The 18,345-nt window shown below is 35.2% G+C and overlaps 1 protein-coding gene across 1 annotated transcript; it reads left to right on the top strand.

Moving 5' to 3' along the window:
* The first annotated feature begins 6,780 nt into the window (after positions 1-6,780).
* Positions 6,781-16,618, top strand: SYT4 (synaptotagmin 4). The gene is made up of 4 exons (XM_027525809.1): positions 6,781-7,078; positions 9,854-10,668; positions 12,302-12,422; positions 13,935-16,618. The coding sequence occupies exons 1-4, from the start codon at positions 7,045-7,047 to the stop codon at positions 14,240-14,242; spliced, it is 1,278 nt and encodes a 425-aa protein (XP_027381610.1). The 5' UTR covers positions 6,781-7,044; the 3' UTR covers positions 14,243-16,618.
* The last annotated feature ends 1,727 nt before the right edge of the window (positions 16,619-18,345 follow it).

Here is an 18,345-nt window from a genome sequence, read left to right on the forward strand (position 1 = left end):
CTTTCTTCACCGTCCAACTCTCACATCCATACATGACCACTGGAAAAACCATAGCCTTGACTAGATGGACATTTGTTGGCAAAGTAATGTCTCTGCTTTTCAATATGCTATCTAGGTTGGTCATAACTTTCCTTCCAAGGAGTAAGCATCTTTAATTTCATGGCTGCAGTCACCATCTGCAGTGATTTTGGAGCCCCCCAAAATAAAGTCTGACACTGTTTCCACTGTTTCCCCATTTCCCATGAAGTGATGGGACCAGATGCAATGATCTTAGTTTTCGTAATGTTGAGCTTTAAGCCAACTTTTTAACTCTCCTCTTTCACTTTCATCAAGAGGCTTTTTAGTTCCTCTTCACTTTCTGCCATAAGGGAAAGACAGTATAGTACTGCACAAAAACAGAAATACAGACCAACTGAACAAGATAGAAAGCCCAGAAATAAACCCATGCATCTATGGGTACCTTATTTTTGACAAAAGAGGCAAGAATAAAGAATGGAGCAAAGATAGCCTCTTCAATAAAATGCTGCTGGGAAAACTGGACAGCTACATGTAAAAGAATGAAATGAGAACACTTCCTAACACCATACACAAAGATAAACTCAAAATGGATTTAAGACCTACATATAAGATCAGAAACTATAAAACTCTTAGAGGGAAAAATAGGTAGAACACTCGGTGACATAAATCAAAGTAAGGTCTCCTATGACCCACCTCCTAGAGTAATGGAAGTAAAAACAAAAGTAAAGAAGTAGGACCTGATTAAGCTTAAAAGCTTTTGCACAGCAAAGGAAACTATAAGCAAGGTGAGAATAGAACCATCAGAATGGGAGAAAATAATAGAAAATGAGACAACTGACAAAGGATCAGTTTCTTAAATATACACACAGCTCATACAAATAAATACCAGAAAGGAAAAAACCCAATCAAAAAGTGGGAAAAAGACCTAAACAGACATTTCTCCAAAGAAGACATAGAGATAACAAACACATGAAAGGATGCTCAGCATCAGTCATTATTAGAGAAATGCAAATCAAAACCACAATGAGTTATCACCTCACAGCAGCCAGAATGGCCATCACCAAAAAGTCTACAAACAAATGCTGGAGAGGGTGTGGAAAAAAGGGAACGCTCTTGCACTGTTGGTGAGGACGTAAGTTGATACAGCCGCTATGGAAGACAGTATGGAGATTCCTTAAAAACTAGAAATAAAACCACCATATGACTCAGCAATCCCACTCCTAAGCATATACTCTGAGGAAACCAAAATTGAAAAAGACACATGTATCCCATTGTTCATTGCAGCACTATTTACAATGGGTAGAACGTGGAACCAATCTAGATGTTCATCAACAGTTGAATGGATAAAGAAATTTTGGTACATATACACAATGGAATATTACTCAGTCATGAAAAAGAAACACACTTGAGTCAGTTCTAATGAGGTGGATGAACCTAGAGCCTATCATACAGAGTGAAGTAAGTCAGAAAGAGAAAGATAAATATCATATATTAACGCATGTATACTGAATCTAGAAAAATGGTACTGAAGAATTTATTTACAGGGCAGCAATGAAGAAACGGACATAGAGAATAGACTTATGGATTTGGGGAGAGAGGAGAGGGTGAGATGTATGGAGAGAGTAACATGGAAACTTATATTACCATATGTAAAATAGAGACCCAATAGGAATTTTCTGTATGTCTCAGGAACCTCAAACAGGGGTTCTGTATCAACCTAGAGGGGTGGGATGGGGAGGGAGATGGGAGGGAGGTTCAAAACGGAGGGGATATATGTATACCTATGGCTGATTCATGTTGAGGTTTGACAGAAAACAACAAAATTCTATAAAGCAATTATACTTCAATTAAAAAATAAATTAATTAAATAAAAAACAAACAAGATCATGGCATCCGGTCCCATCACTTCATGGCAAATAGATAGCGAAACAATGGAAACAGTGACAAACTTTATTTTCTTGAGCTCCAAAATCACTGCAGATGGTGACTGCTGCCATGAAATTGAAATAAGCTTGTTCCTTGGAAGAAAAGCTATGACCAATCTAGACAGCATATTAAAAGCAAAGACATTACTTTGCTGACAAAAATGAAGTCAAGGGAAATGAAAACATTGGTGCCAGGAAGATAATGAATAAACATAAAACTTGTGGAATATTTGGAGGGAGCATTAGTGGAAGGCTTTGGTTTATCTCTTTTGGGAATTGTTGGCATGTAACCAAGGATATGTCAACCTGACTTAAAGGATTTAATTAGAGATAGTGGTATAAAATTTTAAATTAATATGAATGCATGAGTGCTGTTGTCAGAAACTTCGTAGTTAAAAATGAAACTCTCTTAAATAGGAGAGAAGTTGTGGACAGCTCATAGGAGAAGGAAGAATGCAAACCTGAGTATATCATACTGAATCTGCAGTTATGAAGAAGAGGATAGATAAAGATGGCATGAAAGGGATAGAGAGTGATGGCTATGGAATAGTGCTGACCAAGCTTGGTAGAAAATACCAAGGAAAATAAATAAGATTGTAATTATGATTTTAAAAGTTTCTTCCCAGTTCTAAATGAAGGGCTGTCTATTTCTTCTATAGTCTGTAAGCATCATGAGAGCAACGCTCTTTTCTATCATCTTTACTAGCATAGATTCCCTACCTAGGTAAAACTTAAAAGGTATGACATCTTTAAGAAGGATGCATTGAAAGAAAGAAAAGAAGAGAGTTTATAAGATTTTATTTTGGTTTAAGCTAAACAGTTAGAACTGGACATGGAACAACAAACTGGTTCCAAATAGGAAAAGGAGTATGTCAAGGCTGTATATTGTCACCCTGCTTATTTAACTTATATGCAGAGTACATCATGAGAAACGCTGGGCTGGAAGAAGCACAAGCTGGAATCAAATTGCCGGGAGAAATATCAATAACCTCAGATATGCAGATGACACCAGCCTTATGGCAGAAAGTGAAGAGGAACTCAAAAGCCTCTTGATGAAAGTGAAAGTGGAGAGTTAAAAAGTTGGCTTAAAGCTCAACATTCTGAAAACTAAGATCATGGCATCTGGTCCCATCACTTCATTGGAAATAGATGGGGAAACAGTGGAAACAGTGTCAGACTTTATTTTTTTGGGCTCCAAAATCACTACAGATGGTGACTGCAGCCATGAAATTAAAAGACACTTACTCCTTGGAAAAAAAGTTATGACCAACCTAGATAGCATATTGAAAAGTAGAGACATTTCTTTGCCAACAAATGTCCATCTAGTCAAGGCTATGGTTTTTCCTGTGGTCAAGTATGGATGTGAGAGTTGGACTGTGAAGAAGGCTGAGCGCAGAAGAATTGATGCTTTTGAACTGTTGGAGAAGACTCTTGAGAGTCCCTTAACTGCAAGAAGATACAACCAGTCTATCCTAAAGGAGATCAGTCCTGGGTGTTCATTGGAAGGACTGATGCTGAAGCTGAATCTCCAGTACTTTGGCCACCTCATGCGAAGAGTTGACTTATTGGAAAAGACCCTGATGCTGGGAGGGATTGAGGTCAGGAGGAGAAGGGGACGACAGAGGATGAGATGGCTGGATGGCATCACCTAGTCGATGGACATGAGTTTGGGTAAACTCCGGGAGTTGGTGATGGACAAGGAGGCCTGGCGTGCTGCGATTCATGGGGTAGCAAAGAGTCGGACATGACTGAGCTACTGAAATGAACTGAACTGAATGAGCTTTTCCATCATGAGCTATCAGAGACCAGTTTAAGTTGGCACATAGTAAGTGCTGAAGAGTTTGAAGAAAAACACATATAGAAATGATTTATATGAAGGAATTTCTGCAATACTAATTGGGAAAGCATTTGTCTTGTAGGATGCTTAACTTGGGTGTGCTTGGAATACAAACCTATCCCGTTAACATTAGAGCTAGTATTCTTAAGAGAATGATGTGAAACATTAAAATAATTATCCATTATCAATTACTTCATTTTACTCTACCTGCAGACCAGTAAAATGCCTTTGTATTATTAATCTGAGTACTATGAAAAATTACTGAATGCTGACAATCATTGAAACATTTTCACAACCTTTTGAAATTTTCTTTTGCTTAGCAGGAATTTCTGAACACATCTACCAATAATATTTTTAAGGAAAGGAATGGAAAAATATAGACTTATTTATATAATTAATAAACCATACAAAGTTTATAAATTAATCTAAAATAAAAAAGTAGATAAAGTGAACTAAAAATCTTATAATCATTTAATTATTTATCTTTAAAATCAACTAGATTTCTTAAAACCAAATTGAATTCAAATGTTTTATTCACTGCTTATCAAAGTATATATACATGCATGCTAAATTGCTTTAGTCATGTCCAATTTTTTTTTGACCCTATGAACTGTAGCCTGCCAGGCTCCTCTGTCCATGAGATTTTCCAGGCAAGAACACTGGAGTGGGTTGCTATTTCCTTCTCCAGAGCATCTTCCTGACCCAGGGACCAAACCTGTGTCTCTTATGTCTCCTGCATTGGCAGGCAGATTCTTTACCACTAGAGCCACCTGGGAAGCCCCATATATACATATCCGTATACATATTCATAATCAGAAATAAGGTAGGGTAAACACTGAAGCACTTTATCAGTCAAAGAATCACTCTGAAGTAAACAATGCCACTTGTACAGATAGGTTTGCCTTACTCAGGGCAGCGACTTACTTGAGACTGTGTGTTTTGGGTAGCAATTAGGTGGTTACCTAGCAACAGCCCCTCCTTTCAAATCAATGCTGCAAGAATGGTATTGTTTATGTCAGAGAATTGATTACTTGTTTGCTGGATATAAAGAGAACAATGTAATATGGTGGTAGGGTGTGAATCTTAATCATAAGAAACTTACAGGGTTTCCTCTAAATTGGTTCAGCTTCCACTCCTCATCTGATGCTACTGGAAATTTGTTTGAAGAGATTAGATAATGGTTAATATGCTGCTTATCAAATGAAAATGAAGAAAACATCTGATATTTAGTTAATAACATTGATTTTCAGTTTGCTTTTAAAGCAAACAATGAAAGAGTTACTACATTCACAATAGCATTAGCTCTGGGCAAGATGTAATTTTATCACATTGTGTCCTCAGAAATGAGACAACCCAGGGTAGGGTGGGGTTCTGTTTAAAGAGAGCTCTGGGGTCATTTAAGGAGAGTTTGAACAATCTAGACAGGTTTTAGATGGTAGCATTTTACCACCAGAAGGTAAAATTACAGAGATATTAACTTGCGGCCAACATATACATAAAGTACTCATGTTTACAAGTGAGTATAACCATTTGGTATTAATAACTTAGATAGAAAACATATTTTAATAAACCTCATACCATAAATGTATCACAAATAAATGCCACTCTTTCATCTATCTAATGGATATTTATTCATAGGGACAATCTCACCAGTTGCATGCAAAGTCAAGGAAGCAAGTAATCTAAATGAAATGGAACAATAAGGCCAGAAAACACAGACTTTGATAATGGAAAAATTGAATACAGTAAATTAGCTTGTATGTTTTCATAGGAAGAAGATATAAAGTAAAGAAAAAAATCTGTTAGGAGAATGTTAAAATGCCAAGTATGTGGGCGTGAGTAGAAAAGGAAAGAAGAGGGACTTAGGTTTATAAAATTTTCCATGATGCAAAAGTACTGAGCCAATTTCTCCCCAGACACAGTCCTGACGTTCAGAGCCAGCTGCTTGCCAGTACGCAGCAACCTGTCATGTTTACAGTAGCTTTCTGAGACTCACCCGATACTCATTCCTCCCCCATCCCACAGCACACTGAATGTCATTTTCTCACTGAGTCCCAGAGCAGAGAAATTCCTTGTGGAGCAATAATTGACAGTTGAAGTTACAGCCTGAGTTCTCTTCTTTGGAAAATTGTTAACATTTGCTTTAAAAAGGCACACTCTTCAGATTAAAATTAATCAGAATCTAACAACATATTTTCCCAGTTCCTCAACTCTGGGGATATCAGTAGTTTAGAAAAGTAATATGTTTTCCTTTGAAAATAACCGATAATTATTGTTGTCATTTTAGATTGTGATGTTATTCTTGTAGCTATTTTGAATAAACCTGTTAGAAGTCAGGGATTTTAACCAGAAATATCCTTTCCAAAACAATCTCAATACATGCAAAAGTCATAACAGAGTGAGTCTGAATACAGAAGAGATTATTCCCATATGTTCCTAAGTAATTTAGCTGGTCAAAAGTCAAATATTAAAGGAAGAGAGCTGAGAGAAAGATTGAGCAACAGAATCATCAAAATGTTCAGACTAATAATTTATTAGAAAATAAGTGATAATGATAGGAAAATTTATTCCAAATGAATCAATATGCAGTAAATTTTCTAATATAGGTGTAATATATCAAAGAAAAATTTAAATAGCAAGAAAGTATAGATTTTCATTTTATAAGGGATCATTTATGTAGAAATTTATCTTCTTACTCTTCCCTCAAATCGCTTCTGTAAATTATATTATTCTGATAACACAGACATATTTTTTCACTGATCTAGATGATCAGGAGATTTTTACGTTAGGAATTGACATTGATGAGTTTCAGGACTCATCTCTATGTGTCTCTGAGCCCCCACAGAACAGCAAACTAATCTCCAGTAGTCCAACAGTTAAAATAATTGATGAAGTGTGTGTTGAAATCCCGGGAGAGAAGGGAGGAAGAAAGAATGAAGGGGCAGAGGAGTGGCTTGGAGAGAGGAGGGGAGGTGCTGATTTCACCCTGTAGCGTCAGGATTGCGTCAATTCGTGTTTCAGCCACGTCTAGAGTCTCGGAGACAAGCTTCTCTAACGAGCCAAAACAGGAACAGGGCTGGAAAATCACTGTGTGAGGGCGAGTGGACCTCTCTCGCTGCCTCTTCCCCACTCCCGGCTTAGGTCCCCTGAGCTTTGCACTGTTGTTTCCAGCGCTAGGAAAAGCCCCCATCCCTTCAGATCGAGGCAAGTGAACCAAGCCAGAGGGTTTCCGTTCAGCACCTCGGACAGAATACGCAACAAAAAATGGCTCCGATCTCTACCAGCCGGGAAGAATTTGGTAAGCAAGTTACTCAACTTACAACTGCGATTGTTCCTTAAATACGCTGGTGTGTGTGTGTGTGTGTATGTGTGTGTTTCCGTGGGATGTTGATAATAGATTCCCCAGGTAAACTGAAAGCAACATGAGAACTGTAAAACGGCAATAGTGGCTTACCTCTGTGGTTTCTCTCTTGATTATTTTTCTCCTTAAAATTGCTTTATGCTAGCGCGATTTTACATCCAAGAAGTTCCTAGTTATCCAGGTATCCCTGTAAATTGCAGCACGTGCTAAGTAAAGAAAAGAGATCTGTTTGCTTGCTGGTTTCATTAATTCTGTAGGTGATTTTTATTTGCATGAAAACCTGTATTTAACTAATTAGGGGAAGCCAAATGGTTCTGTGATTACAAAGGGTTTGATCTCAATATAAAATAGCTTGACTAATAGGGCATTTAGAATGTATGTTTTATTGCAGAATGTACCATAAGGTATTTTTTCTCTGCTGTTTTTCTTGTATACTTGAAATATGCTGCTAGTGAAAGACAGAATCCTATGATGCTAGGGTTAAATAGAGTATTCAAAATTAATTAGCTGAGCCCATTCTATTTCACAGGTAACCAGAGGCCAGAGAAATAAGGAAAAATTTGCAGGTCTGTTAGCTAAAAACTACTGGGAACTATACTTAAGACTTACATTTTCCCGTTCAGTTTCCCTTTTCCTATATCTGTGCTTAACACCCTTACTCTCCTTCTCTGTTTTAGTGAAAAAAGAAGAAGAGAAAATATCAGAGATATTTCTTCAAATAGAAAAGTGTTATTTTAGGTTTCATTATATTCCAAAGGCAATATTTTGCTTTACGTATATTCAGAAATATCAGGAAATTTATAGAAGTTTGTTATGAGACTGAGTGAAATGACAGATCTTTGCTTTCAAAAGTTTAGGGTCTTATTATTAGAGAATACATGGGGAGTAGATGAATCTGTGTATATTAAATATTTTGCCTTTTGACATTAATATTAAATGAGACAATATGTGATATATTCAGGAAGGAATTTCTTTCACAGCTATCCATTTGACTGATTGAGTTTATATTGTTGTAATATGAGATGTATTCCCAGTTTCTGATTGAAAATTAGAAATATTTGAATACTGAGGAATTTTCAGATGCTGTGCTAGTTAAAAATATGTTCTGGTATGGGCCATAAGTCTATTTAGAAAAAAAAAATTACTATTCCTTTTTAAAAAATTTTTCTTTCTTCATTGTTTAAAGAATAAAGAATAGTTTGCTTTTGCTCCTTAGACTTGGATGATTAGAAAGTCCAGAAGTGTTTTGTTTGTATGTTTGTTTTTTCTCCCCACAAAGACTTAAACAGAAGGTAAAACTGAAAAGCTGATAGTAAGTTTAGCTAATGATCTTTAGGTCTCACCTCATTTTCTTTCTGTAGCATCCACTGGTTTTTCTATCTCGTGAATTCAAAGTATATTTTTCATCTCTACACAATTCAGTTTATTGATATAATTAAACTACAGAGTATTTTTCATTAATGTGTTTCCTGTTTTATCTTCTTTGGTATCTTTGCTGTTGTCATTTCCTAATTATATATTATTTGAGTTCAGTTTTGTGATTATGAAATAGAAGTTTGAGGGATTGAGGAGCAGAAAAACAAAAGACTATTCTTTCAGGGATTAGTTAAGCAAGCCTTAGCCTTTTCCTTACTGGGACTTTTAACTTTATTATTCACTACTTGGGATGAAAAAATAGAATGCAATGGAGCCAAAAGCAGATATTATTACATTAGTTATATTAATTTTGATCATATTAAACATTGACTCAATTCACTGTATCCGTATATAGTAACACCGCTTTTACTTACACAGTGATATTAATCATTTGTTGGAGAATACGCTTACATATGGAACATGATAGGCTTCATGAATAATCAATGTTACATAATGCCAGTAATTAATGTGCCCTCATTCAAGGAATGAATGCCAATTTCAATTTGATCACCATTTGCCATGTGGAAATGTGCTAGGAAAAAAATCAGTTATGGATAAAATTGAACTCTAAATTATCTCTACCCACTCTTTTCATTACATTTTAAGGGATGATGATTCATCTATAACCATTCTTTGAGTTTTATCCTATCTAGATAATCAATTTGTAATTTGGATAATTCAGTATTTATTTGAAGAATTTGGGGTAAGTATACGAGTTTGTAGTCTTACAAGTTGTATAATATTAATATTCTGTTGTTCACCTTTTTGTTCTTTTCCCCCTAATATGTGTACATTTCTTTCACTGTAATTTGGATAGAAATTATTAATGTTTGTGATAATTGCAGATAATGTTCCATCATTTCTCTCAGCATTTGAAGAATGTGGCTTAGAATTACATAGTAAGAACTGATGCTTCTGGAAAGCCTCAAAATATCAATGAAAATATTATGAGTACTGATTCATGTATTTGACTCTATTTGTCTCATGTTAAGTGTGAAAACAAAGGTAGGTCATGATCATTTAGTATTCCCCCATCCTTAGCCTCAACCAAGTTTCATCCTTTCATTTTATTTATGAAAATTACTACAAGGAAGGATTTTCTGTTTATTCTCTATGTGGCACATCTGAGTTTTTTCCTGAAAGTTATATGAAATAGGCACATAATTCACCCAGAACAGTTGGAAAGCAATTCAATCTGTGCAACATACAGCAATTGCCAGCTTTAGGATGCTTTTCAAATAGGGTGTTTCCAACTCTGCTCCTTTAATGCATGTTATCGGTCATTTGATTTTTCAGATGAAATTCCCACAGTGGTGGGGATCTTCAGTGCGTTTGGCCTGGTCTTCACAGTCTCTCTGTTTGCGTGGATATGCTGTCAGAGAAAGTCATCCAAGCCTAGCAAGACTCCTCCGTATAAGTTTGTGCATGTGCTAAAGGGAGTTGACATTTACCCTGAAAGCCTGGACAGCAAAAAGAAGTTTGGAGCCGATGAGAAAAATGAAGTAAAGAATAAATCAGCAGTGCCAAAGAATTCATTGCATCTTGATCTTGAGAAGCGAGATCTAAATGGCAATTTTCCCAAAACAAATTTCAAAGCTGGCAGTTCTTCTGACCTGGAGAGCGTGACCCCAAAACTCTCTTCAGAAGGGGGAAAAGAGGCAGTTTCCCCCGATAGCTTAAAGTCCAGCACTTCTCTTACTTCAGATGAGAAACAGGAGAAACTGGGAACCCTCTTCTTCTCCTTAGAGTACAACTTTGAGAAGAAAGCATTTGTGGTAAATATTAAGGAAGCCCGTGGCTTGCCAGCCATGGATGACCAGTCAATGACCTCTGACCCATACATCAAAATGATGATTCTTCCAGAGAAGAAGCATAAAGTAAAAACCAGAGTTCTGAGAAAGACCTTGGACCCGGCTTTCGATGAGACCTTCACATTCTATGGGATACCCTACACCCAGATCCAGGAGCTGGCCTTGCACTTCACAGTCTTGAGTTTTGACAGGTTTTCAAGAGATGATGTCATTGGAGAAGTCCTGATTCCTCTGGCAGGAATTGAATTAACTAATGGAGAAATGTTAATGAACAGAGAGATTACCAAGAGAAATGTTAGGGTAATTAATTTTTAGTCTTTAAACATATTTATAAATAATCTTTTCTGTATCAAAAGGATTTTTATTAAAATGATGTCTTGTACATATCATCTTTGCCATGTTTAACTAGTATTGATCATAATCAAATGGGAGGAGGGAGACAGATAGATGAAAGCAAATTTAACCCACTACTGAAATGCTTAAAATATATCAATGATATAAAATAAATAGGGACACTTTATAGATTTATTTAATATTTATATAACTTTAATGAATTTCTATCACAAGTATTTTGACTAAGACTGCCACTAAAATGCAGACAAATATTTCTTACTCATTGCAAGTTAAAAAATATGTATCAATGTTAGCATAATTGAAATTGAAAATTAAATCAATTTATCCTGAGTATTTGAAGTTGTATTGACTTTTCATAGAATTGCTTCTTGAGGAAGAGGTACATCATTATATTGAATTATATTCACCCTTGTGTTGTATAACAGGAGTTACTCTGCTTTTGTAGTTACACTACTTTTGTAGTTCTAGAATTATTAGAAAATGATAAGACATCAATTAATCAAATTTAGTTGTATTTTTCCCTTAAATATGGAACTGACTCGATTCCAGCTGTGGTATTCTATAGAATACCATAAAGTTTGTTTTGACCACATCCTCACCTTTGTCTGTTCAAGTTAATGACAGTCAATATATAGAATTATTAAGTAGTTTGATACACCAGGCTGCTTAGTAGCACAATGGGAATAAAGATTTGTTTCCTATTCTTTTTCTTGGAGTGCTCATTCACACAGTTACCCCATAGTAGCTTTTTTTTTTAATAAATATGTATTGCAGTTTTAGGAGCTCTAGTCAGCCATCATTCTTAGCTATAATCAAACCCCAAGTTACTTTTTGTTACTTTCAGTTAGAAATTGTACTTTGAGTTCTTGGTCATCTTATCTAATGTTAAAGTAAAAACAAGATCTAAATCTTATGTAAAAAATAAATTCTATGATATTATTCAAAGACAAAGCATGAAAAATTCCGAGTCAATTCTCTCCAATATTTAGCTCATTCCTTGGATTAAAGAAGGATTTGGGGTAGGGTTGGGGAAGAGAGTTCTAACTCCATTAGCCCTCTGGGCCAAGAGAACTGTGGGTGTCAGATTAAATTTCAGGTTTTCTGAATTCAAATTTTAATAATGTCTGTTCTAAAGGATTTGAAATAAAATCAAACTGAACAGGAATCAATTGCCCATATACAGATATATTAAAATAATTAGATAATATTCATTACCATTAACAACTTAATTAAAGTGGAGAGTTAATTAAAAAGCAAAAAATTAAAAATACCTCTCTGTAAGCTATATTCTAAATATCCCCCTTAAAAACGTTTCTAGTGATGAGTGTGGCCAACTCATGAATTTTGACATTCTGCAGTACCCAAAAAGTCCACAAGATGGCAGATAGTTGTTCTTAGGAGGTGATGGCACTGCGTACATACTTTTAGTTACTCTGATTCTTTAGCACATTAAAGTAAACTAAGGAATTGTACATTTAAATAACAGTGCTATTATACCACTTCAAATGTTGACAAAAGTATATATTTCAAAACTAAAGAATACTAAAAACATTTTTATATCTTACCTCTTTTTGTTTAGAAATCTTCAGGACGGGGTGAGTTATTGATCTCTCTCTGCTACCAGTCCACCACAAATACTCTTACTGTGGTTGTTTTAAAAGCTCGGCACCTGCCTAAATCTGATGTGTCTGGACTTTCAGGTAAGAATACTTTGAAAAACATAGGCTCAATGAAAAATGAGCTATGTATTGGGGAAAACAGTTAACAACACTGGCCTATGATTTTTATTTACCCTTTATTCACAATTACAAATGATGTGATCGTTCTTCTGTTTCTCATTTTATGGAATAAAAGTGTGAGTCAATGCCATTAACAAAAAGAAGAAAACTAAGTAGTTCTAAAATACAAGACTCAGTTTGTATGTGATAGATGTCTGATTGAATAAAATTGAAGCATAAGGCAAAAAAAATGAGCTATTAAGGAAAAGTTCTTAATTTTAATATTTTAAATGAGCCTGCTTAACCTTACACTTCTATTACTTTTATCTTTCCTTCAATTCATTATGTATCGATTGTCTGTTTTAAGAATTAGCTTTTAGTTTTGCGACTAGCTTTCACACACAAAAAAAACTTTGCTATATGAGAAAGAACACGTGACCTATGGGTTAAAATGATCTGAGTTCAAACCCTAACTCTTCTGTTTCTTAGCACAGTAATCTTGGTTATGTTTCTTAAACTCTATACAAACTGGACATAATAGTACTTACGTTGAAGGGGATTGTAAAGACTGGATATATACATATATGTGTATATATGTATATATATTTTATTCATATATATATATTAATTCATATATATATTAATTCATATATATGTATTTATTCATATATATAATGAAATATATATATTTCATTCAATATCACCTAGAGCTATTATTAGTTATAATTTTATAATTAAGTAATGGAAGCTGAAAACATGATCTTAAAGATATAGGTTAGGAAGCTAAAATGAACTCATGCAACCAGAATAGGGCAAAATAATGTAATTAAATATTTGACAAAGTAGCATTATCTTAAAATCCACAGGACACATGTGACGCAAGGAATATAAATACAGGGTAACAGGAAACAAACACAGCAGGTGATTAAAGGACCACAGAAAAATTAAAACTGAAAAGGCATTGCCATTGTGAACTATAAACGCCCATTGCCCCATCCAAAGGAGAAAGCAGAGAGGTAGAGAGACTTACCCAAAGTCAGACAACTGAGTAAGGTTCAGTTCAGCTCAGTTCAGTCGCTCAGTCGTGTCCGATTCTTTACAACCACATGAATCGCAGCATGCCAGGCCTCCTTGTCCATTATCAGTAAGGTTAGATGCTGTGTAATGTTTTTTCTTTCTATTCTGTTCTTGCAAATGAGTTATTAGTAATCAGAATGTGTTAGAACATTCTCTTTCCTTCCCCTTTATGTCATCTCTTCATCCGGCTATTACAGTTCTTTCCTATCCTCTGTTATCTCTCATGTTTTGCATTCTTATTTTCAACTTGTTGACAAAAAAGAAGCCAAGCTTCATCCATATTTTCACTTCATTCTGACTCATTTTCATTATAATCACATTTTGCCGGTATGCAGTAATATCTAAGGGCACCGTTATCTTGAGATCAGAGTTCCTGCCACGTTCTGCCAGTACATTGTCTATTGTGTATCATTGCAGATCCCTATGTCAAAGTGAACCTGTACCATGCCAAAAAGAGAATCTCTAAAAAGAAGACACATGTGAAGAAATGCACGCCCAATGCAGTGTTCAATGAACTCTTTGTCTTTGACATTCCTTGTGAGGGTCTAGAAGAGATAAGTGTTGAATTTCTGGTTTTGGATTCTGAAAGGGGATCCCGAAATGAGGTGATTGGGCGGTTGGTCCTGGGAGCAGCAGCAGAAGGAGCTGGTGGAGAGCACTGGAAGGAGATCTGTGACTATCCCAGGAGGCAAATCGCCAAGTGGCACGCACTCTGTGATGGTTAGCACCCTAGCCGTGATGAATTGGAACTTAACGATTTTTACTAGGCAAGGAGAAATTTTCCTTTTTTTCCCCTGACATGTGAGTGCAAACTTTTTGTTGTTGTTGTTAGAAATGGATTGAATTAGCAGAAAGTAACTGTAAATGTGTATCATGATCATTTCCTCTTTATTAGAGAATCTGGATAAATTTTCATAAGATATTCAATTTCCCCTGCAGGTTAGCAGAGATATAAATAAACAAGTACTTGAGCATTTTAGGAATACTGCTCTGTAGTCTCAAATTATGGATGTGGTGATGATCTCATTGAACCACATCACTAAAAATCAATGTGATTATCAGGATTTAGAAATGAAAAGCATGCCTTCTCTTATGAAAATTCACCCATTGTTTATCAAGTGGAGAAATAAATTTTTCTTTAAACCCAAAGATATTAAAGAAATGTTCTAGATTGCTTTATTAATTATTGATATGTAATTTACAAATAGCTTTCCTGATTATAAAAGTATATGATTATTGTTCTTTGGTCTGTAATAATTTGACACAACTTTATCATAAGAGAGGTAACTTGGGTTTGTTGGGGGAGGGAAAAAAAAAGCAGTGAACAAAATGAGAAATCATTTTATTAAAGGGCTGAGTTGAGGACACTGTAGCCAAAATAGGACTTCCTCCCTCTGTGATTACATGTGAGTCAGATGTAAAATATAATCTCACATAAGACTCATGGCCTTGCATTATTCTCTTCTTGTGACAAGACTCCATGTGGCCTAAGAAAGCCCTATATATTTTTGTGAAGTTGTTGAGTTGGCTAATGAGTAAAGAAATACACTTCAGCTACAAATCCAGTTAGAAATGCAGTTTTCTTAGAGGAAATACGTATAGTTTCTAAGGGTACATTCAAGTGTATCCCTTGAACACAGAGAGGTCATGGGTGACCAAGTCTTCATTTGCTTGTTCTCTCCCAGAGAGGACTAAGTTACTATTTCAAAAGAAATGAAGACAAAAAGTCAAAAAGTTTCAGTCATTGCTAGTTAGAAAATTTTACTTTAACCAACAAATTATAGAAAAGAGTCATACGGCAAGCCTAATATACTTAACACATGTTCATACATAACAAATGTATGCTGCCGAATTAACACAGCAAAGTACGTTTCACTATCTTTTCTAGGCGAATTTGTCTTCAGCTCTTGTCTGTGGACCAGTTTATAAACTTGTGTCTTGTACTGCTTTCCAGTACCAGGGCTCTGTGATTACTTGGAAAGAATTTACTTGAGGTAATGTCACTGTATTTGAGTGTTTAGACAAGTAAGAGTGAAACTCAGGTACAGTTGAATTTTAAATATGCAAGTTAGAAATGAAGTCTACTGAAAAATTTACATTTTGAGTCAGGTTTTGTGTCAGTGCTCTAGCAGTTTTTGAGAATGTGTTTGATATCGCAGTGTTTGTAAAATCTATGACGGTACATTTTCCAAACAACATATACATACCTTTAATGATTATGCTGAAAGTAGAAAATGTTTTACACTCTGTATACAAAAATTGAAATCAACCCCTCTTTTGTGCTTTAAGATGATTTTGGAATTAAACGAGATTATTCTCCAATCATTGTTTTCATGCCATCACAAAGTCATGTCACAGCATCTTGGTCCACTCAGCATTTCTGTGAAATGAATTGTAGTCAGTATATGGTTTGAGTAAATCCTATGGCCTTTTTATGTTTGTATATTTGGTATCATGGGCCAAGAAATATAATATATTTTGAAGCCCTGAAACATTAAAAAATGTAAATCCTAAGTATCCTTCACAGTTGCCAGAGGTTAATGGTGGTACCAAGCAAAGTATGGTCATTGGAGGAGGGACAATAAAGCCAATGGAAAATAATTACAAAATGACAATAACTAACTTGTAAATAGTTTTTAGTTTTTTTTTTTAAAATTTAAAGTGTTTTTCACTGTGAAAAGTCAAGTAAAACTATTTGCAGTTACTGTTAAGTAAAGAGAAGAAAAACTAGAACAGAATTGAAGCAGGCAGAGGCACAGTGATCGCGTTATCTTCTGAAAATTCTGTTTTATATGGTATTACAATATCAGTGTGATCTTGAATTCTGTTACAAATTCTGCACTGTATTAAACATATAAATTAATTGTTTGTCTTATTAGCCAATCTAACCACTCTAGTGGGGAGATGTCCATGTTTGAAGAACTGTGTAACTTAGTAACTGATTCGTTCTGATGCTGTAACTTAATCGAAGTGGTTTGGAAGGAAGCATGGTGTATGAGATGGTGTCTGTGCTTTTGTGCCAGCTCTGTATGATGTTTGTAAGATCATGTTTATAAAACATGAATAAATGGCTGCTTTTGCCCAACACATTTCAACTCAAACTTTTCTGTCAGTGGATTCTCTTCTTTCTTTCTAAGTTCTCAAGTTTCCCTAACAGGTCATCTGGCACAGATTAAGGAACATAATGACTTGGCACCAGGATCTCCACATATCTTGCTGTATTTTGGTTAATCTTCATAAAACTCATTCAGAACAAATACCATTATCTATCTACAGGAGAAAACCTTGAAGCTAAAGGAGCTTTGGCAGTTGACTCAAGTTCAAATGGATGGTATGTGAAAAGATTTCCTCATATCTTTCACTCTTCTTGCTATGGCAGGCCAATCTCCTCCAGGAATCCTCATAAACTGGCTCTGTTATATCCTTAAAATGGTTCATGCCCACATTCTTTAACTATTTCTTTATGTATTTTGTTCCCTTCATCGTTTTCTATCACAATTTTTAAATTTAATCTTCCTTTTACTGTCTTTTATGATTTTATTTCTCACTTTAGTCTCTTTCATTACCTGTTTTGTTTTGGGGCTTCCCAAGTGGTACTCGTTACCACTTCCCAGGTGGTAAAGAATCTGCTTGCTAATGCAGGAGACATAAGTGACTTGGATTTGATCCCTGGGTCTGGAAGTTCCCCTGCAAGAGGGCATAGCAACCCACTCCAGTATTCTTGCCTGGAAAGTCCCTGGGTGGTTATAGTCCATATGGTTGCATAGAGTAGGACATGACCGAAGTGACTTAGCACACATTTTATATTACTATCTTTTACTTGCTTTTTAATTTTTCCTACATCTTTTCATTGGATAGATTTATTTAGTAAAATGGTATTGAAATGGAAGTCTTTATCTCTTCCAAAGAAAGGTAAGAAAAAACCTGAGGACATATGCAGCGCTTCCTTTAGACACCAGCTAAAGTAAATGGAGCTATGGGATTAATCACAAGGAGGATCAGCCTTTTTTTTTTTTTTAAACAGCACTAGTCTATATGGAGGTGTTCTGTATTATCATACTTGGATAAACAGCTTTGTAAATGTAATACAACCAAAATATGCTTCCATTATATTTTTGTTCTAAAGCACATTAATTGTATTGAGTGCGCCCATATATGTCAAAAGACTTAGTTGATAATTGCATTTAAGTGCTCAAATATATTTTAGGCCCACTTAGCAAAAGCAACCAGGGACACTGAGGAGATTTTCTGTGAAATTAGTCATTAGAAAAATGCTGATTAAAACCACAATGAGATATCAACCACACCTTACTAGAGTGTCTAAAATCAAAGAGTTTGAACATGCCGAGTGTTGGTGAGAATTTTTTTGAAATTATAGCAGGTTTTTAATAGAAATTGATAATCTGATTCTAAAATTGATACAAATATACAAGTACCTAGAATACATGAAACAACTTTGAAATAAAGAACAAATGGTACAGGGCGATGGTGGCCTCATAGAACAAGTTGGGGAGCTTTCCTTCCTCTGCTACTTTCTGAAAGAGTTTGAACAGGATAGGTGTTAGCTCTTCTCTAAACTTTAGGTAGAATTTGCCTGTGAAGCCATCTGGCCCTGGGCTTTTGTTTGTTGGAAGATATTTTATCGTACTTAAGATTTTTGTGCTTGTGATTTATCTGTTCATATTTTCTCTTTTTTCATGGTTTACTTTTGGAAGGTTACACTTTTCTAAGGATTTGTCCATTAATTCCAAGTTGTCAATGTTATTGGCATATAGTTGCTCATAATAGTCTCTTATGGTTCTTTGTATTTCTGTGTTGTCCATTGTAT

Source organism: Bos indicus x Bos taurus, chromosome 24 (genome assembly GCF_003369695.1).
Source record: "Bos indicus x Bos taurus breed Angus x Brahman F1 hybrid chromosome 24, Bos_hybrid_MaternalHap_v2.0, whole genome shotgun sequence".
Lineage (NCBI taxonomy): Eukaryota > Metazoa > Chordata > Mammalia > Artiodactyla > Bovidae > Bos > Bos indicus x Bos taurus.